The sequence below is a fragment of the Peromyscus leucopus genome, chromosome 8a (assembly GCF_004664715.2).
Source record: "Peromyscus leucopus breed LL Stock chromosome 8a, UCI_PerLeu_2.1, whole genome shotgun sequence".
Lineage (NCBI taxonomy): Eukaryota > Metazoa > Chordata > Mammalia > Rodentia > Cricetidae > Peromyscus > Peromyscus leucopus.
The window spans coordinates 43,398,050-43,420,056 of record NC_051085.1 but is presented as its reverse complement, the minus strand read 5'-3'; the positions used below and the strand labels follow the sequence as shown (position 1 = coordinate 43,420,056).

Genomic DNA, 22,007 nt, shown 5'->3' with positions numbered 1-22,007 from the left:
AGCTTCGCTAGTGTGGGATCCCAGTAATTCCTGTCGTCGTTGTGTTTGTAGATGTGGTCCCAGCTGGATGAGAGCCGCCAGGAGCTCAGCAGACAGCTGGACGTGGTGGAAAGCAGCATCCCAAGCGTGGGCCTCGTGGAGGAGAGTGAGGACAGACTTGTGGAAAGGACAAGTCTCTACCAGGTCTGGCTTCCAAGTGTGTCTTAGTGTTACGAGTGACAATGTTTCCTTAAGAAATTTGCCAATAATTTTAACGGAACTTAAGCACATTTGTTTAGCAAACAAGTTTAAACTTTATTGAATCTTTTACTTTTTTTAAAATTACTAAAATTCATGGATGCACATAGATTGTGTTTGTATTATTTATAGAATATAAATATATTTATAATTATATAGTAAATCACATATATTACTTAATAATCATTTATTTATGATTAAGTATATATTTATTATTTTTTATTATTTGTTTATTTCGGTTTTTTGAAACAGGGTTTCTCTGTTTAATAGTTCTGGCTGTCCCAGAACTCGATCTGTAGACCAGGCTAGACTCGAACTCCCAGAGATCTGCCTGCCTCTGCCTCCCTACTGCTGGGATTAAGGTGTACAACATGAACCCCCTGCCCCTGCCCCTGCCCCCCAGCTATATTTTATTACTGCTTGATGGTTTTATACATTATCCCATGAGTTTCAGTCCCACCTCATGCTTTCCCTCTTATCCCCTTCTCTCTAAGGCTAAAACCCTTGTTTCAAACAAGCCTTCCTCCTACTTGCCCATCTTTTGTGTGTTTGTATGACCACTGGGTTTAATTAGCATTTCGTATTTTTTAAAAAAATCTTTCTTCATCTGTACTATATAGCTCAGTAATGGTGATAGAGGCCCTCTTGATAATCAAGGTACCATGAGCTAGATTCTAAGCTCTGCAAAATAAATAGATGGTAGATAGATAGATAAAAATGATAGATAAATAGGTATGCCAATAGATAATAGATGATGGGTGATAGATAATAGATTATAGATAAATGACAAATAGACAATATTTTTTTTATAACAAGTGAGCTCATTTTGAAATCTTTAAAAATATTTTAACCAAACCTCAACCAAGCATTTTTTTGTAGTTTATTTTGGTGTCATACTGTTTTAGAGATAATTAAGCCTGACAGCTGTAAACACATCAAGTTCCTAACAAATTAAAAAAGAGAGAACATCTATATTTTGATAAATACATTTTCAAGCTTTCAGAGCTGCAGAGTGAAGATAATTTATGTTTGGTAACAAATAATACCAACGTTAGAAACATCAGAGAAATGATCATGCTCAGGGACACGAAGTCAAGCTTTTAACTCCATGTCATCAATCGTTCTAGCATTTAAAATCCAGCCTTAATGAATACCAGCCCAAATTGTATCAAGTGTTGGATGACGGAAAGCGACTGCTGATGTCCGCCAGCTGCTCGGATCTTGAAAGTCAGCTAAATCAGCTGGGGGAGCGCTGGCTCAGCAACACCAACAAAGTGTCCAAGGAACTCCACAGACTGGAGACCATACTGAAACACTGGACCAGGTAACGGGATGGGCATTCGGCACACGCTTTTGATAATTCTGCGGTGTATTTCTAAGACTAGTAGATACCGGCCTTGGAAAAGATATGCAACTTTAGAAAATGGCATAGTTTGGAAAATAAAGACAACCAGAGTATCCCAACTGGATTCTTACTCTTTTAAATGTGTGATTAAAGCTGGCAGGGAGATGGGCACCCAATGCAGCTGGCTCTGCAGCCCCCCAACCTCCAGCCCCCCACCCCCATACCTCTCCCGCCCCCACCTTGTCTAGCTGCTGCGAAACCTTAGAGACAGGATAACGCTGAATGAAAAAGAGTATCCTCCTGACAGGCCATAGGGAATATCTTAGATTCCCATTGCTGTGATCTACAGCTGAGAAAAATAGTTTATCAGAAGGAATATTTGTTGTGGTTCACATTTCAGAGGTTTCAGGCCAAGGTCAGTCAGAAATATTGTCTTGGGTCCTGGGACAGAATAGTGTAGTGGCAGGAACAGACGACTGAAGAGACATTTCACCTTATAGCTGCTTGGAAGTGTGTGTGTGTGTGTGTGTGTGTGTGTGTGTGTGTGTGAGAGAGAGAGAGAGAGAGAGACAGAGAGAGAGAGAGAGACAGAGAGAGAGAGAGAGAGAGAGAGAGAGAGAGAGACAGACAGACAGAAAGACAGACAGACATGGCACCTTTCAAGGACAGCTCCATGTGACCTCCTTCCTCTTGTTAGTCTCCAGTTCTAGATGTCCAGCCCCTCTCCATATAGTGGGGACACCAGCTGGGGACCACACCTGCAATATATATGCCTGGGGGAATATTTTACACTGAAATCCCAGTGGGAAGTATTCAGAGGAGGCACTTACTTGAATTTTACTGAATGTAGCATTGTTTCTTTTGTTACCTTTATTTCCAACAGGTTTTTATAACCATGACCCAATATTTCCCAAGAACATCAATGCAAGGAGATAGAAAGATATTCTCATCTTCAGTTTAGCAATGGGGGCACGGAAACCCAGGACAGACTTAAGATATAAATATTAAAAGACCAGAATTTCAGGGCATCAACCTCATATACTTTTCTTCCAGCTCTTTCGGGGGCTCTCGTTTTAACTGACAACAGACAATAGAGACAGAATGTTCAATTAATAAACTCTTTAATATGCTTAAAGGTATCAAAGTGAATCTACAGATCTGATTCATTGGCTACAGTCTGCAAAGGACAGGCTGGCATTTTGGACTGAACAATCTGTGACGGTCCCACAAGAGCTGGAAATGGTCCGGGATCATCTCAATGCTTTCCTGGTAAGTCTGAGAACTTTGAACATTTGATCTCGTTTTGTTTCTCAGTCTGGATTTGTGGAGCAGTACACAGGAAGCCAACTATCCACAGGCACAGTAAGAAGCTAAACTGCCATAGACAATTCTGAGGTTAACTCTGTGTATCTAGTATTTATGTAAACCAGTGGGGTGCCAGGTTGCCTCTTGCAATTAGTCTTCAGGTCATGGATTAGCCTCTTTTGAAGATAAAGGTGTGGTGCGTTTGTCTCCAAAGAGTTCCACATGACCGAGCCCTCAATGCATGGAAATAATTGCTCTGTGCTCTAGATTGGTCCCTGTCCTTAAATGGAAAAGTCCAGCTATTTGATGCTAAATGGAACACTGTGACTTTTATCTTTTTAAGGAGTTCTCCAAAGAGGTAGAGGCCAAGTCTTCCCTGAAATCATCAGTCATGAGCACTGGAAATCAACTTCTTCGATTAAAGAAAGTGGATACAGCTGCCCTGCGTGCCGAGCTGTCCCGCATGGACAGCCAGTGGACTGACCTACTGACAAGCATTCCCGTGGTGCAGGAGAAGCTCCATCAGGTACCGAGATAAAGCTGGTCTATTTGATAACAGTTGATTTCCACCACACAAATGCAAATTAGAGCAACCAGGACGTTTCTTTTCTTCCTGCTGCTGTACTATGTATCAAAACCGAACCATTCCACAAAAAGCTTTTCAGACAGCATTTCTTCCCAAAGCTCGCTTTCTCTGTCTGTCTCTGTCTCTCTCTGTCTCTCTCTCTCTCTCTCTGTGTGTGTGTGTGTGTGTGTGTGTGTGTGTGTATGTGTGTATGTGTGTGAGAGAGAGTGTTGGAAACCTGAATTGAGAACTTTGACCTTGTTTAAACTGACATTTCATGGATAAAACGTAGGCACCTCTTAAAATTGTGAAGATCTATAACCTATGTAGAAGACCTGCCGTCTTACATCCAAGAAGGAAACTGGATCTTAACTCAGTGTAAGAACAGTCATACATCATTTACAACAGGGCTGCATTCTGATAAATAGATCCTTGGTCCATTTTGACATTGTTCGAAAATCAGATTGTACTTACCACAAACTGAGAGATAGGCACAGGCTCCTTAGCTTATGATAACCTTTTGGGCCCACCATTGTATTTGGGGCTCCACACTGAGCAATGTTATCAGCTCATGACAGCATTCTTATTGGTAATATGTCTAACCTACCTGGAACATTTTAATCTTTCTGTCTCTTTAGTATTCATCACTGTAGGTCAGGTATGATAGATATTTTTAATACACATGTTGTTTCTCTCCAATCAGCTATATATTCCTAGAAGAGAGGAGCAATCCCATTTTCTTTAGTCCTTTCACTTCCACATAGAATTAGATCATATATATATATATGTATGTATACCTGGAGACAAGGTCTCTCTCACTTTGTAGCCCTGATGGCCTTGAATTTGTGGTGATCCTCCTGCCTCGGCCTTTGAAAGGGCTGGGGTTATAGGCATGACCCATCACAGACAATTTTGATTTATAAATATTTAAATGATTGCTCTTATTTTTGTAAATCATTGTAATCATGATATGCATACTTGCTTGGCATATGAAGTAAAAATCAGAATTCTTAGTATATCGTGAATACTCAGGAAATTGGATCTTAGTAATAAATGTGAAAATGCCAGAAAGCAGGGAAAATGATATCTTTCAGTGTGGTGTTTTTCTTCCCTCTATTAACATTCCTGAGTCATAATACAGAGAGATTTTACAAGATAATTAATAAAATACATCTGTTGAATGTTTTGTAGTTAAGGCTTTTTTTGAAACACATAAAACTAGCTATAAAGTAAGAATATGTTTTCTTGCTCGTGTTTTGATTAATTAGGTAATATTTATGCAATGTTTGTGGCATTAGATGTTGAGTGAGCATTAGGTGACTAGTGTTACTGTGTTTGTCTGATGTTTCAACTTCAGAGTTCTGAAAAATAAAAGGGCTGTTATTTCTCTTGCGACCCCATTGGGTGTCCAAGACCCTTTCACCAGGGTCACCCAAGACCATCAGAAAACACAGACATTTACATTATGATTCATGGCAGTAGCAAAATTACAGTTATGAAGTAGCAACGAAAATAATCTCATGGTTGAGGGTCATCACAACATGAGGAACTGAATTAAAGGGTCGCAGAATTAGGAAGGTTGAGAACTACTGTGTTACCAGAAGTTGGGGCTGAGTTTTAGTGTTCGGGGCTTATTCTGTCTTGGCTCTCACAGCTCCAGATGGATAAGCTACCTTCCCGCCATGCCATTTCTGAGGTCATGAGTTGGATCGCACTCATGGAAAGTATCATCCTGAAGGACGAAGAGGACATAAAGAATGCAATAGGTTACAAGGCGATCCATGAGTACCTTCAGAAATATAAGGTAATGGACATGGAGATTTTTCATTTACGTACATCTAGAAATCCATTTGAAGGTGCTCAGAAACTCAAACCAGGGCTTAGAATGTATATATCCTATACACGGTGAACAGATAGAGACATTCAAAAGTAAGAGCGTGGAAATGTTAAGTACAGATACTGTGACAAAATACCCCAACTTCAGCAACTTAGGAAAGAAAGGGTTGATTCTGGGTAACAGTTCCAGTGGGGATACATTTTGCAATAGAGGGAAAGGGCTGGTAACAAGAGCAGGATGCTGACCAATCACATTTCATCTGCACACAGGAAGGAGATAGAGAGCAGGAAGTGGGGCCACACTCTAAATCCTCAAAGGTGGCCCCCAGTGATGTACATCCTTAGGTCCTCCAGTGAGGCTCCGCTTTCTTAAGGTTCCATAACCTTCTCAAGAAGCATCAAGTATCCAAACCCGTGGGCCTATAGAGGACATTACACACTCAAACTGTAACACACTGAAAGATAATGATGTAATTTACCTGTTTCAACATATCATGCATATGATATTTATATGTGTACAATTTTATAAACATAATGAATACATAATGAATATATGACCTAACCTAGCGGGTCATGTGAAGAAGCAAAGACTGTGTGCTTTGGATAACATCATGGGAGTGATAACTATCACGTGTGTGTTCTCAAAGGCTTTCCAACTCCTGGGAACATGCTAAGACTTTTACAATTGGAATCTTATTGTCTGAAACTCTTGCCTCTCTTTTAGGGTTTCAAGATAGACCTGAACTGCAAGCAGCTGACAGCGGACTTTGTAAACCAGTCAGTGCTGCAGATCAGCAGTCAGGATGTGGAGAGCAAGCGCAGCGATAAGACGGATTTTGCCGAGCAGCTCGGAGCAATGAACAAAAGTTGGCAGCTCTTGCAAGGTCGAGTGGGTGAGAAGGTGAGCTGGGTGGTCTGTCCCTCTGATATGGATGCAGACCCCAAGAACAGTCTCTCGGTGGGCAGGAAACCGTTTCACAAGGGGTGTGGCTAGATGAAGCACCAGAGAGCCTCCCAACAGTACCCAGAAGGTGACCTCGCCCTGGACACCTTTAGGGCCCTTTGCTCTCTTACACAGACTCCCTTCTCTGAACATTTCGTGTGTCTGATTTTGTTTTTTTTTTAAGATGCCTCTTCATTTTTCTTCCCTTTACCTTCGGTTGACTATAGTTTTCTCTTCCTTACCAATAATAGCCATTGATTGATACTTGGTAAACTTCATTTTCTTCATTTACATATGCAATTGACTGTATTTTGAGAAATTCCATTTTTTACATTTTAATTTTATCGTTCAGGGTTTTGTAAGGCCATTTTCATGCAAGTACATGATGCTCTTCTACATAGTCCTTCCCAATGCTCATTGCTTCTCAAGAACTCTTTCCTCATTAAAAAAAAAAAAAATGGCCGGGCGATGGTGGCGTACGTCTTTAATCCCAGCACTCGGGAGGCAGAGGCAGGCAGATCTCTGTGAGTTCGAGGCCAGCCTGGTCTACAAAGCGAGTTCCAGGAAAGGCGCAAAGCTACACAGAGAAACCCTGTCTCGAAAAACAAAACAAAAAATAAATAAATGAATAAATAAAATAAATAAATAAAAATAAAAATAATTGTATTGGGCAATTTTTTTGGTGCTAGTGATTTGATTTTAGAACAAAGTTTTTGAAATTTGCGTCTTTCTGTTTGTTTAGATCCAGCTGCTGGAAGGCTTGTTGGAGTCTTGGTCAGAATATGAAAACAGTGTACAGTCTCTGAAAGCTTGGTTTGAAAACCAGGAGAAGAAGCTGAAAGAGCAGCAGCAGATTGGTGACCAGACTTCCGTTCAGAATGCCTTGAAGGACTGTCAGGTAACGTATCCAGACATGGCTCCCAGGGCTGCCTCACACCTCAGGCCTGTGCTGAGGGCATTGCTGGTTCAAGCATTATGGGTTAACTCGTTCTTAATAATTGCATCTGCAGACACTTGTCTTTCATTACGTGGGATGATCAGGTTGATCAGGTACTCATTTTGTTGTTGTTATTTACTTGATTTTAAGAGTTCTACTATCTAACCACTGCTGATTTAAACCTGCAGTCTTCCAGCCTTAGGATTCATGGTACCAGGATTACAGTGATATATCATGCCGTGTTAGTTTTTTCTTTTTCTTCTTCCAACTCTATTAGGCTGCATCACCTGTTTTTAAAGTTTTGATATTATAGAATAGGAAAGATCAAATATTCACATAAGTAGATACAGAATCCCAAATACTGATCATCAGATTTAAGACTTACCAATATTTTAGATATATGTGTACATTTACCCAAATTATTTTTTTCCTTAAAGAGGTCAATACAAGGACTGAGGACATAGCTCAGAGGGTAAAATGCTTTCCATGCAAATGTGAGGATCCATTTGGGTTCCCCAGGACCCACATAAGTTCGGGTTGGGAGTGATGGCCCACCTTAAGCCCTCACACAAAGCCTTATAGTTAAGAAAAGGAAGAGACTGTGGTCCGAGAGTGGTTTCAGTTGAAGCTGTCTGAAATTATTAGGTTTGTTTTTTGTTTTTTTGTTTTTGTTTTTTAATGGAAGAAAGATACATATTTACTGAGGTTTAAAAAAATCCAGTTACATTTTAAATTAATTATAATTGTCAAAGAACTTAGTCTTCTACCAGCACTGTAAATAATGATTTACACTTACTTATCCAGTTCCTTTTCTAGGACTGTGTCTTAGGGTTTCTATTGCTGTGAAGAGACACCATGACCATGGCAACTCTTATAATAGGGGCTGGCTTACAGTTTCAGAGGTTCAGTCCATGGTCATCATGGTGAGGAGCATGCAGCACCATGCTGGCAGACATGGTACTGGCAAAGTAGCTGAGAGTCTTACATCTTGCAGACAACAGGAAATGGTCTGAAAATCACACTGAGGGAAGCTTGAGCAAAAGATACCTCAAAAGCCCACCCCATAGTGACACACTTCCTCCAACAAGGTTACACCTACTTCAACAATACCACACTTTCTAATAGTGCTATTTCCTATGAGCTTATGGGGGGGGGTCAATTACATTCAGAGTACCACATTCCATTTCCTGGCCCCCATAAGCTTGTAACAATATCACAATGCAAAAATGCATTTAGTCCAACTTCAAAAGTCCCCATAGTCTATCACAGTCTCAACAATGCTTAAAAGTCTGAAGTCCAGTCTCTTCTGAGACGCATGCAGTCTTTGAACTATAATCACCTATAAAATCAGAATAAAAAAAAACAGATCACATACTCCCAACACATAATGTCATAAAATATACATTACCATTCCAAAATGTAGGAAAGGTAGCATAGTGAGGAAATACTGGACCAAAGACAGACCAAAAACCAGCTGTGCAAACTCCAAACTCTGCATCTCTATGTCTGATGTCAAAATGCTCTTTTTGAGACAGGGTTTCTCTGTGTAACAGCTCTAGCTATCCAGGAACGCTCTCTGTAGACCAGGCTGGCCTCAAACTCACAGAGATCCACTTGACTTTGCTTCCTGAGTGCTGGGATTAAGGGTGTGCACCACTACCACCTAGCAAGAGTCCCATGTAGTCCAAGATGGCCCCTAAACTCAGTAGGTAGCCAAGACTGGTCTTTAACTCCTGATCAACCTGTCTCTGCCTTCTGAGTGCTGGGATTACAGGAGCGTACCCACTCTGTCCAGTGAGAAACACTTAACATTTTAATGCCTTCCATCAAATGATGGATGTATAAAAGACTGAAGACCAAATATGCCTGTCAACCGCTCTCATTGGATTTTGTGTCTTCTGTGAGGCCAGAGGTACTTCCAATTTAGACCATAAATTCTAAAATCTGAAAAATAAGCCAGCGTTTCAAAAATTCGCTTTTAAGGTTGAAAAGTGATAGTTTTGCTGAGCCCTCAAAGTTAAAATATTTCCATTAATTTTAAAAGGCAACCCCTACATGTTAACGTCAGCAAGATGAACGCTTCCCAGGCTCGTGGTCAAGGTCACTTTACTACTGAAAGGTTGCCTGTTGGCATTCTCCTTGGAGTTTGATCCTGTAGCCATCTGATCCCTTCCTTTTCTTTCTCTCTCTTGTTTTCTCTTCCTTAAAAGAAAGATTTACCTGATTTCTCTCTCTCTCTCTCTCTCTCTCTCTCTCTCTCTCTCTCTCTCTCTCTCTCTCTCCCTCCCCCCCCCGTGTGTGTGTGTGTGTGTGTGTGTGTGTGTGTGTGTGTGTGTGTGTGTCCAGAGGCTGAAAGAAGGCATTGCATCCCCTGGACCTGGAGTTTTAGGTACTTGTGTGCTGGAAACTGAACCCCAGGCCTCTGGAACAGCAGTACTCTTAACCACCAAGCCATCTTTCCAGTTTCTCTTTCTCACTAGTTTTTTCTTCTGTTTCATGCTCTTTTTCTATTTTGATTCTAGTCCTATATATGTCTTCTTTTCAATAGGGAGACATATTGATATCTGAAAAATATTGCAGAAGTTTAGCCAAATTTTGTTGCCGGTGGGACATAAGTCAGACTCCCAGAGGGTCACTTTAGGCAGTGTCAGAGACAAAACTTACATTGTGGTTTAAAGAATTCTATGCTGATGCCAATTCCTGATTGAAATGAAAAACCATTTCTTTCAAACCTGAGAGACCAGAGAGGAGCCCACACAGTTATTCTAGGACATCATATGTAAATCACAATAGCCTAACTGGCGGGTCCTAATTGGCAATTCTACAAACCTTGATAAAATTTATTGTCATTTTTGAGAAATTGTTTCTTTGGCCCACAGCATGAAATTCAAGCCAGTGTACTTAAATCAGTGACTGGATTTGGGGTTTGTTTTGTTTTAAAAAGCTTGAATACTTTTCCAGTCTCTTTTAGAGGTGATTTATTGATCGAATGCAATATAAACACTGATATTTGTGCATTAATCCAAGTTGAAAATAATTTACTGTTACAGAAATATTAGGATTGGCTTTTGCCTCCATTGATCAGAACCAGAACAATTTAAAAAAAATATTATTGAAAGGAAAGGCAAACACACCTTTACTTTGCACAGAAATATATTTCAATCCTGCTTTGCTCCTGGGTTGTGCCCAGGTACAGGCAGCTCTTCTGAGGTGTATATTTCATGGATCATCCATTTAGTATTGCTCTCTAAGAAGGTTTACCACTGTGGATGAATGAAGATATATTTAATTCTAATAATTCAATCTTAGGATCTTATTGGAAGGATTCTTAGGGGTCTCTATTAAATACTAACATGTAAGTAGATATAATACATACTGCATATTAAATATAAATTGGGATGATCGTGCATGGTTATTCATTCTTAGGAAAAATACAGAAATAAAGCGAGAAGTTAATTACATTTTCTATACTTGTTATCCTCAGTAATCATTAGATTCCACCCGGTGATTATCAATGCTGTCATGATATTGACAAAAGTATAAATGAAAGAATGGTATAACAATAAAAATCATTTCCCTAATATCAAAATAAGCACAATATTTGTCCTTCATTGAGTGGAGACTTCTCGTAAACACTTAACTAATCGCTACTCAGCTACAATACCTTTACCCTTATATGAATCATTGAGGTGGGAAGTTGTTTGTTGTACAACCATTAAGGACCTGGTTTGAGATGGCCAGCATCCACATAAAAGCTGGGCGTGATGGTGTCTGGAATCCCAGCACTGGAAAGATGTGGACAGGAGGATCTTTGGGGATTGCTGAGTAGCTGGTGTAACCAATCTTTGAGTTCCAGGTTTAGGGAGAGACCTTGTGTCAGAAGATAAGTGACTGGGGAAGACACCCCAAATTGGCATGGCTTCTATATTCATACACACACATGCATGGATATACTCAGACAAAACAACTAAAATTTGGGTGAATCAATAGGAAGGACAAATATTGTTCTTGCATAGTTAATTTTATCTGAACTTAAAACATTTTGAAATATTCTCCCTTCTAACCTCAAGGGTTTTCAGATCCACTTTAATTCCTGATATATGTATCTGAATCTGACCATGTGACCATAGCTTAATACTTAGTTTATCATATCACCCCAATATGAGATTCCCACCCCTCTACAGACTTGGGTATAGTGGGCCCCCCACAAGCCCCTCATAAAAATCCTCACTTTCCACTGCAGACCTCAGCAGCTTTGTGACCTCAAGGAGTTTGAATGTCTTGATTTCCTGCTCCTTCATCTATAGAAAATGTTGAAGGCAATCCCTGTTTCTTCACTGAGCCTCAGTAGCATTCAGATAGAAGTTGGGGGTAGGATTGCTTTTAAATAAATGAACTCTTTTTTTTTAAGATGTTTGTGTGGTTGCTGAGAATTGAACCCAGGTCCTCTGGAAGAGCAGTCAGTGCTCTTAACCACAAACAACCACCCCAGCCCCCTATAATGTATGATTTAAGGATGAGCTCTGAGCCTTTCCTCATTTCACTTTTTATTTTTTGAACATTTTATTCTAACAGTCATAAAAGCTCCTTCCAAAGAAAATGGAGATTTAAGACACAGGAAACCGGTAGCCTTGCGGAACCGCATAAAATCAGAGTCCCGGAGAAAGAGAAGATAACAGTAATTCCTTCCCAGTCTTTAACGTCCCCATTTGGAGACACTGAGACTCAGTGAAAGTTCCTCACTTACAGAGTAACACCACTAAAGAGCCACAAAACTGTGTCTGGGTCGCAGGGACCATCCTGTCCTGGTTTAGGCCACGTGACTTAAAAGAATCAGCATGTTTGGGTTTAAGAATATAATCATATTACAATTTTGGATATGTATTTCTTTCACATAACTTTTTGAAAAAATATATAATGACATTTCTTTATCTGGTAGATGATCAGATTTTATATTTTTCAGGTTATGCTAATTTACTAAGGATAAAAAGACTTTCTTTTTTTTAACACTTAAGTATAGGAAGAAGTATCACCATACAGACCCTCTTTTGAGAATGGTAATCTTTTTGGATTAGTGGCAGGGTTTTAGCCCATGAAACTATAATGACTCAATTTCGGTGCACCCCAGAGTTCTATAATAGAACAATTTAAAATAACTATATATTTTTTTTTTAATCTTTCAGGAACTGGAAGATTTGATTAAAGCAAAAGAAAAGGAAGTAGAGAAAATTGAGCAGAATGGACTTGCATTGATTCAGAACAAGAAGGAGGAGGCCTCTGGCAGTGTCATGAGCACATTGCGGGAACTGAGCCAGACCTGGGCCAGTTTAGACCACAAGGTAGGCTTGCTCCCAAGACCCAGCTCCTGCTCCCGTGAAACTCGGGGTTGACGTTTGCTGAAAGCAACCGAGTAAATAATTCTCGAATCTCTGCGTCACCCCTTGGCATTGTTGAGGCTGTTTCATCAATGTCTTTTAATTTCTAGTGTTTCCTGTAATAAACTTTATTGTAAACATCACTCTCCTCATTGTACCCATCCTCATAGTCACAGATACCATCTAGGCTCCGATAATTCTCCAGTGAGCCTGGCCATATCTTTAGTTTCTCCCAGAATTCTAATAGAGACAGAAAGAGAAACCTGTGGCCAACAGGCATTTCAAACCATTATGCCTAAAGTAAGCCACAGTTTTCTCCCACAAAACCTGCTCCTGCTACCATCTCTGTTAATGGCAACTCTGTCGTGCCAATTGCTTGGGCAGAAATCTTTGGAAGCCACTTTGCACTCTGTTCCTTTGCTCATACCCATACCTAGTTCATCAGGAAATGTTGGCAGATCTACTCCCAGAATAGATTAGAATCCAACCCATCCCCGCTGCTCGCACCTTGATTTATGTTCCTGCCATCTCTGGCTTGGATGATTTCCATGGTCTCTTAAGCAATCGATATCCCAGAAGAGGCAGTTCAAATGAAGTCATATCAGAACATCCTCGTGTTGAAAATCCTGCAGTGGCTTCTGGTCTCCCAAGGAATGAAACCAGAGCTGGGTGGTGACCCCACTTCCCAGTGTCTCTCTGACCCTGCAAGGTCTCTCCGCCTTAGCTACACTGGTTTCACTCTCTGCTTGAGCCCAATAGGCATGACCTGAGCTCAGAGACCTCGGATTGCCTGCTTCTCCTCCTAGCATACTATATCATTCCCGTGAATGCCTCAGTCTCTGCCAGTAAAATGTAATCTCTACAAGGAGACTTGATAATACCCTCAATAATGTGCTCAATCTACCGATAAGAAGAGTAAGTGTGACAGTGAGTGCTGTGCCTCACTGTGTAAGGTCACAAGGGTCCCCAGTACATCAGAGTCTGAGTGCTTAGTTATCCACATCCTGCAGACTGGAGCTGAGGGGCAAACAGCTGAGGGCATGTGTGCACACACACAAGTGTGCACTTACACACACATGCATCCACAAATGCATGCCACACACACATGCACATCCATACACACCTACATCTACACACATGCACATGCACACATCTGCATCCACACACATGCACACACACATGCATCCACAAATGCATGTGCACACATACATATGCACATCCATACACACCTGCATCCATACGCATACACATATGCACACCTACATCCACACACATGCACACACACACACACCTGTATCCACAAATGCATGCACACACACATGCACATACACACACACCTGCATCCACACACATGCACATACACACACTTGCATCCATACCTGCATATACACACATACACATGCACACACACACATCACACACACACACACACACAAACAAATAGAAAGAGGATTGCTTTGGAAAAGGAAAGGGACATGGGCTGGAGAGATGAGGGAGAGTCGTGGGGAGTGAATCCTGTCAAGGTACAGAAATGTGCTTGAACAGAGAAGTCACACACCTCCTACCATCCATGGGCTCTTCCCCAGACCAGCCTTCCACTTTAGCCCCATATTATCTTTGACATAGCTTTAAATCTGTTTTATTTTATGCGTTTGTATGAATCACCACAAAGGCTTGGGAACAACTTGCCATGTTGTCATCCATTAAGCATTTCTCTCACTGGAATATTGCCTTGTGAAAACCAAACAACAATGCAGAGAAGAAACAGGCTATGCAGAACACCTCGCGGATCCTCCCCCTGCATCTTCGCATTTGTTTTAGGGCTCATTATGACAGCCCTGCCCCCGCCTGCACCTCTGGCCTGGACCTTACATCTGAGGCAGCACATTCTTAGTCCTGTGGCCCATCAGATAGTATCCCAATTGCTTTCAACATTTTCCCTTTATGTTGAGGAGGAAAAAGAAAAGCAGAGAAAGCAAATGCAGATTAACGTATATGATGTGTCCATCACCGTACTTACTCCATATTCAAAGGACCATGTTAGGTTAGTAATGACATGCAGAAGTCCAAAGCAAGATTTCCTCTTTGCAGTAAATACAGAGGAGGAACAAGCACAGAAATGTAGTCGTTGGAACCAAAGCCACATGCTGCAGACACTTGCAGGCCCATGTTTATTGCTGCACATTCACAATAGCAAAGTTATGGATTCAGCCTATGTGTCTGTCAACCAATGAATGGATGAAAATTGTAGCAGATGTCCACAGAGTTTTGTCCCTTCCTAATGATGAATGAAATTGTGTCATTTGTAGGAAAAGGAATGAAACTGGAGGTAATCATATTAAGAAAACTAACCCAGACTTAGACAAAGATTGCAATTTTTTTTTGCTTTTTTGTTTATTTTTGTATGTGAAACCTACATTTTATATGCATGCATATATAACATGTAATTGGAAGGGGACTATTTGGAGAAAGGAAGGGGACTAGAAGAAGGCATGTGTAGGGGAGGGTGGTAAGGAATCAGTATGGTCAAGGTACATTATGGACTTGAACACAGATATCACTATGAAACCCATTTATTGCTTTATATAAGAAATATATGCTATTAAAAATGTTAAGTTGGGGCATGGAGTGGTGGCTTAGCAGTTAAGTGCACTTACTTATTTCTCAGAGGACCCAGGGTCAATTCCCAAAACCCACATTGGGCAACTCACAACAGCCTCATCTGGTTTTAGTGCCTAGACCCCCAGGGTAGCATTTCAGTGGTTAATGTTTTTCTGTTCTATCATACGAAGTAGTATGTAGCTATGACAAGTGTTCTTCTTTCCAAAAGGTTGGGCAGTTAAAGATGCTGCTGACATCTGTGCTTGGCCAGTGGGGCAGTCACAAAGCAGCCTTTGATGAGATCAACAGTCACATCATGGAAGCCAGATACGCTCTGTCTCGATTCCGTCTGCTGACTGGTTCCTCTGAAGCTGTTCAGGTTCAGGTTGACAATCTTCAGGTAATAAGAAGTTTACTGCACCTTAACATTGCTTTTCATTAAAGAAAACAACCACAAAAAATTAGCAAGCAAAAATATCATTCTAAAATATTGTCTTATGGTCTTTGCATTTTATTATTTAAAATATTAATTTCCTTGCTTTATTTTAACTTTATCACACCTGCTTGTGGGTAGCAAATACTAGATTAGCTGATCTAGAAGTGGTTTTTAACATCCTGTTATGTAAATTACTTAAGTGTATGTTTAATGAGATGATTACTCAAATCCACTTCCCTGTCCCACTGCCGTCCCAAGTGTGGCTTCCCTTTCTTTCCTTACTCTGCCTCTCCAAATATCTTCTAAGAAACTAGAAAACGGAAAGGAAAACAGCCAGGTTGTAAACACTTAAACCATAGTTTTCAGATTCATCAGTAGCATCCCGTTGGCCGAGGCAATGACCACACCACCCTCTGTCCGGCACTCACTGTTTGCTTTTCCTGTGTCTCTATCCACGCTGTATTCACCCAGAATGCAGTTGATGCTGTCTGTCTTAAATCCAGCTCCTGCTCACTTCTCAGGTTGCTGTTCTCGGGTCCATGGCCCGTGTCTTTGCCGTCTTCACCTCCTCGCGTACCTGGGCACTGTGCCACGCTGATCTGCCACTGCTCATTCTTCCTGGCTAACATACACAGACCATGGGCTGGGCAGGGCCGGCCCTCAAGGGGTGGGGTTTGCAGCATGTGCCTTCTTTCATCGAGCCCACATTCCTGACTTGACATCTGCAAGAATACACTGCTGAGCTCCTAGGCAGACTTTCATAAGGGGATGCCTTTTGAGGGTGCATTTGGGAAAGAGGAAGACTGAAATGTGTAAATGTTTCTTTAAAAATTAAGACTCGTTGCCATTACTAAGAACCGTTAAAATTCACGTTGGGCATAGTAAACTTAAAATCACATTATTTTTTTAATTTGGAGAACTTTTAAAATTACCGTATTCTGCATTTAATACCTGAAATTTGTCTCAAGATAGGGACAATGTAAGGGACTTTTCCATGAATATTTTGATTTGCAAGAAATTAGATATTGGTAAACAGTACTATATTTTTTATAGCCTACTTCTCTTTTACTAGGAACTGAGGCTACCATTTAAACAATATTTCCAGGAAAACACAGCACAGAGGCAAGAGACTGGGTCTCATCACGTAGCTCAGGGTAACCTGGAACTCACGATTCCCTTGCCTCGGCCACTCTAGTGCTAGGATTATGGTATGTGATGTTGTACCTGGTCCAGAGAAACATCTTTCTTCTAGTCCCCTCCCTGGTGCTAGGTAGAAGACTTCACCAAGCCTGTCTAACAAATCCTCTTTGCATTAAGGGATCCCAAAAGTATACAGTGCAGTATTATTAACCATAGCCACCATTTGGTGCATGAAGATCAGGGCGTCAATTCTCTTGCCTGGATGGAGCTATTCTCCATGAACATCTCACCTTTCCTTATCACCCCTCTCTCATGCCTCTAATAGCCATCCTTCTACTCTCTTTCTGTGAGTTTGAGAGTTCCAGACCAATGGTCCCCCACCTGTGGGTTGTGAGCCCCTGGAGGTTGAGTGACCCTTTCCCAGGGGCTGCCTAAGACCATCTGCATATCAGATATTTACATTATTATTCCTAATGGTAGCAGACTTACAGTTAGGAAGTAGCAATGAAAACAACTTTTTGGTTGGGGATCACCATAGTAACATAAGAAACTGTATTAAAGGGTCGTAGCATTAGGAGGGGTAAAAACCACTGTTCTAGACAGAAGTCATTAAGTACGTGAGGTGATGCTGTGTTAATTAGATTAATTTAATCATCCTATAATATAAACAGACATGAATGTATTTGGACAGTTATCCAAAATGATTGCCCTACGGGTATGCGCAGCTATTTTTTGTTTTTGTCAGTTAAGCGATAAAAACATGGGAAATTCTTTGCATGAGATAGAGTTTAGAGGTGATCTTCAGAAAAGCTATGATCTGATGTCACACTTATCAGTTCCTGGGAGAACCACTCTAGATGTTTAACGACACAGAGGCCTGAGTTTTGACTTTGAGCATCAGAGAGAGCCACAGTGTGGGAGATAGTACCTGGACTGTGGCTACAGCTTCCTCCTTGGGCAAGGAGGACATCCTTTGTGAATTTTCTAGGAAGAATCCACATAGTAGCATAAGAGAGCTCAATTGCTGTGACTCTTCTTGCAGAACAAAATTATAAGAAGGAAATGCTTATCTTTTTTAAAAGCAGAGGAGCGACACATTCGTGCCTATGACTAAATGATTTTAAATTCGCTCATTAGAATTAGTTCCTGTTGGTCATCCGGGGGACTCTTTCTTTGGGCAGAATCTTCATGAGAGCCTAGAAAAGCAGGAAGAGGGTTTGTCGAAATTCAGCTCCATCACCAGCCAGTTATTGAAGGAGTGTCACCCACCCGTGACAGAAACGCTCTCCAGCACCCTGCAGGAAGTCAACATGAGGTATGAAGCAGGCTAATTTTGCATCTTATTATAAATAGGATAGAATGAAAACTTTCTGGCGTTTACAGTCTATTGTACTAATGTTTTTTTTTTTTTTTTTTACACGAAATGAATTTAATGAAAAATAACCAGAAAGAAGGCTTTTTAGCTCTCAACCCAAAGATAGTTTTCATCCCCTTGGAATACGAGAAATACGAGCGTGGCCTATTAGTCTTTACTGTGTTAAACAGATATGAGTCATTGCTTTGTTACGTCCATGTTCACGTGAACCAGAACCAAGACAAATAAAGCACTATGTGACAGCGTTTGGTGAGAGGTGATGTCCTAAGTGTTCACTGTTGCTCGTAGATGGAGTAACTTACTGGAAGAGATTGCAGAGCAGCTGCACTCCAGCAAGGCCCTCCTTCAGCTCTGGCAGAGATACAAGGACTACACAAAGCAGTGTGCCTCCGCTGTCCAACAACAAGAGGATCGAACCAGTGCGCTGTTGAAGGCAGTCACTAACAAGGACATTGCAGATGATGAAGTTACCCAGTGGATTCAGGATTGCAATGTATGTCCAGGAACTTCCTGGGGGCTTGCCCAACCTGGTGTCCTTCAGTGTCATGGGTTTTACAGGGCTGGTGTAGCTGTGTGTGAGCTTTGGGGCACTCTGAATTCATGAGACAGTTTATCCCCATGTGGTCAAGCCTGGTAGCCTTCCACACATGTTTAACATTTGTGAGTTTCTTTCCCATTATTTCATTTTTTTTAAAATGAATAGCTCTCCCCACTTTTCCCTAATGGAGTATAATCCATGGGGGGAAATGTATGTTATTGTTCATACTGAAATAGTCACTGTAAGATGTAACCATATGGGGAAATCAGGTCTTCAAAAAAAAATCCACTGTTGAAGATATCGTCCAATTAGATTTGTTATCTGCTACGGGTGCCTCTGGACAACAGCTTCATTCAGGAATTTAACAGCAGAGAGAAGTCTGTCTCAGCTCGCTGATACACTTTTTAATAGCTTTTAAATGATTCCCTTTTCCACCGTAGCTGCCAATAACCTACTTAGGGCTTTCAAGCAAGGCCTTCTCTTATTCCATCCATTACTTGGCTCTTATTATTTGTCCTTGTTCGTCTTTAATGATCTTTGTTGCAAAGATTTTCTTAAAAGCTTTTCCAAATCAGTTTATTAAAGTGGTCGAGTTATAAAAAAGCTACATAAACACCAGCTTGTTCCATCAGTTTAAATACGGATTTAAAGTGACAGGTTATTATAATCTTTGTTTTTGGTGACATAGTTTATCTTTATAAGATCGGTCATTTTTGGTGCCCCTGAATCAAGGCACACTTTTTCGTCAGTGTCAAGGTTAAAGGTGCACTTTGCCCTTCTCTCACAGGAAGCAGTATCCAGGCAGAGCAGGATGTGCACTCTGCATCCTGTCCTGGTGGGACCCCAGCAGTCATCAGGAGTGGAAGCCCACTGTGATCTGTTACTACACCATAGAACCCAGCATCAGGGAATCCCCATTGGCTCCCGGTTATGAACATACACTTGAATTTCATAAAAACACAGCTGGAGGTGCTGTGGAAATAAAGGTGGACAAGGTCCTTAGCCCTGCCCACCTGAACTATACCGGCCCTCTACACCTCACTGGTACCTGAGCCCTGTTGGAGCTACAGTGAGGTGCCCGTAGCTAGACTAATGCCCAAGGCCTCTGTAAAAATAAGTAGGAAAGTCAAAAAGCAGCATGTTTTCAGTTTGATACAATTATATTTACATACACATTTCATATGCATTTGAGTATGCATTTATGCATGCATTTACATATATTTACATATGTTTGATACCGTTATATTTGCATATACATTTACATCTACATTTTCATGTTCATTTACATATACATATACATATACAAACAGAGAGAGAGAGCAAGAAAAATTATGACCTAAGGTTTCTAGTTACTGCCTCATCTAGTGTATCGTGGTTTCTTTTCTTTCATTGTTCTCTTTTTCTATTTCTCTCTCTCCATATATTCATATACATATATATATAAATATAGATATATATGGAGATATATATCTATCTCCTTCTCTCACAGGATCCCTCCATCCCCTCATTTTCCTTTCCCTATTTTCTTCCTTCCCCTTTTCTTTCTTTTTTCTCTCCCTCCCTCCCTCCTTTGTTCTTTTCTCTCCCCCTTTCTCTTTCTCCTCCCTTTCCCTTCTTCCTTGGTTTGGTTCTTTCTCTCTTTCCTTTACTTACGTTCATCATCATTTGCATTTCTCTCAAGTCCTATAATGAGCTCCTGTGGCTTGTGTTATAAGCCCTCTGTCTTTTCCTGGAACTAGAGATAGGTATGTGTTCATTCTAGGCAAGTACTCAACCACTGAACTGCATCCCTAGCCTAATCAGAAGAATGCTCTGTGTGTGTGTGTGTGTGTGTGTGTGTGTGTGTGTGTGTGTGTGTGTGTGTGTAAATATGGATAGTTAAACTGTTAGTACACATAATTCATATTTTTTTTAAAAATTAGAGCCAAGCCCTGATGACTTTTCTAAAGGTAAAGGTATTTATTGTAATGAACACACAGGAATCTTTCCTACCTATGTGTGTGGCCCTTTGCCAAATGCCGGTGACACCAAGGAGGACACGTAACATGCTTCACAATGAGTGCCTTGTCTTCTCCTTTAGGACCTTCTCAAGGGACTGGGGACAGTCAAGGACTCGCTCTTCGTCCTCCGCGAGCTAGGAGAGCAGCTGGGGCAACAGGTGGATGCCTCGGCCGCTGCAGCCATTCAGTGCGAGCAGCTCTGTTTCAGTCAGCGCCTGTGCAGCCTGGAGCAGGCGCTCTGCAAGCAGCAAGTGGTGTTGCAGGTGGGGAGCCAGCGGCGAGAGTGTTCTGGACTGGGCGCTTGTCATGTCTGGGGGACAAACAACAGGAAGCAGATTCTCCAGTGCTGAGATGACACTTCCTGCGACAAGGAAACATTAAAAAAAAAAAAAAAAAAAAACCAGGAATCAAACTTAGAAGTCCCGGTGGGGTCAAGGAAAGGTTGCTGCTTTTCACTGTTCTCTACAACTTGCTTTTAAAATTGGTTTAGTTTAGCAGGCCAACCCCTACATCATACCCACCTTCACAGTATACCCAATGAGCCAACACTAAGTGACTTCATATGGATTTAATAGCCTTGAGCAAGAACCGAGATACTTTGAAAATGGTTTATGTGTATTTAAATAATGGCTTTAATTGGCTGTTAGGGGATCCTACACAGAAACAAATGAAATCTACACAAATGAGGAAGAAAATACCACTATTGCCATGTCATTTTAGGAAGAGCCTCTCATGAAGGAGTATGACAGAAGACACTTGCCCTTTCACCAACTTTCATAAAAATGTCCATTTCCTTCACTGAAATGCCAATTTCTTTCTGAAAACATAGGCTGGAGTTGTTGACTATGAAACATTTGCCGAGAGCTTAGAAGCCCTAGAGGCCTGGATCATGGAAGCCGAGGACATCCTCCAAGCCCAGGACCCTACGCACTCGTCCGACCTCTCCACTATCCAGGAAAGGATGGAAGAACTGAGAGTAAGCGTGTGCCAATTTTCCTTCCCCATTTTACCCATCTCCTCAAAATCTTGAGGTAAACTCACTGCCCACCACTTCCCTCTGACCCCCCACTGAAACTCGCCTGGCTCTTCCTGCCCCCTGAGAGGACAGAACAGTGTATTGGTGATGAGCTGCCCTGCTGTGACCAGAGCCCTACCAGGATCAGTCCATAAGGACCACCCCAACCCTCCTTTCCTCCTCTAGTCCCACCACCATGCCATGCCTATCATAGCTTCTAAGTTCCCAAGCATACCCCACCACAGCGCTAACATGATGCCCTCCCAGTTCAGCCTACCGCATCCCAAGCTATGAGGCTTCCTGTAGACCTTTCACCTACCCCTCCCACTTCCTTTCTCTCAGATACAGAGAGACCTTTT

At 41.3% G+C, this 22,007-nt stretch overlaps 1 protein-coding gene across 1 annotated transcript in view; it reads left to right on the top strand.

The window, feature by feature from the left end:
* The window catches only part of LOC119086849 (nesprin-1-like), a 191,335-nt gene that overhangs the window by 87,433 nt on the left and 81,895 nt on the right, over positions 1 to 22,007 (top strand). Inside the window, 13 exon segments of the mRNA XM_037200369.1 lie at positions 52 to 183; positions 1,365 to 1,561; positions 2,719 to 2,851; positions 3,231 to 3,413; positions 5,107 to 5,256; positions 6,013 to 6,189; positions 6,974 to 7,129; positions 12,352 to 12,507; positions 15,374 to 15,544; positions 17,902 to 18,035; positions 18,384 to 18,588; positions 20,714 to 20,896; positions 21,463 to 21,609. Of these exon segments, the coding sequence (XP_037056264.1) occupies positions 52 to 183; positions 1,365 to 1,561; positions 2,719 to 2,851; positions 3,231 to 3,413; positions 5,107 to 5,256; positions 6,013 to 6,189; positions 6,974 to 7,129; positions 12,352 to 12,507; positions 15,374 to 15,544; positions 17,902 to 18,035; positions 18,384 to 18,588; positions 20,714 to 20,896; positions 21,463 to 21,609 (2,124 nt within the window).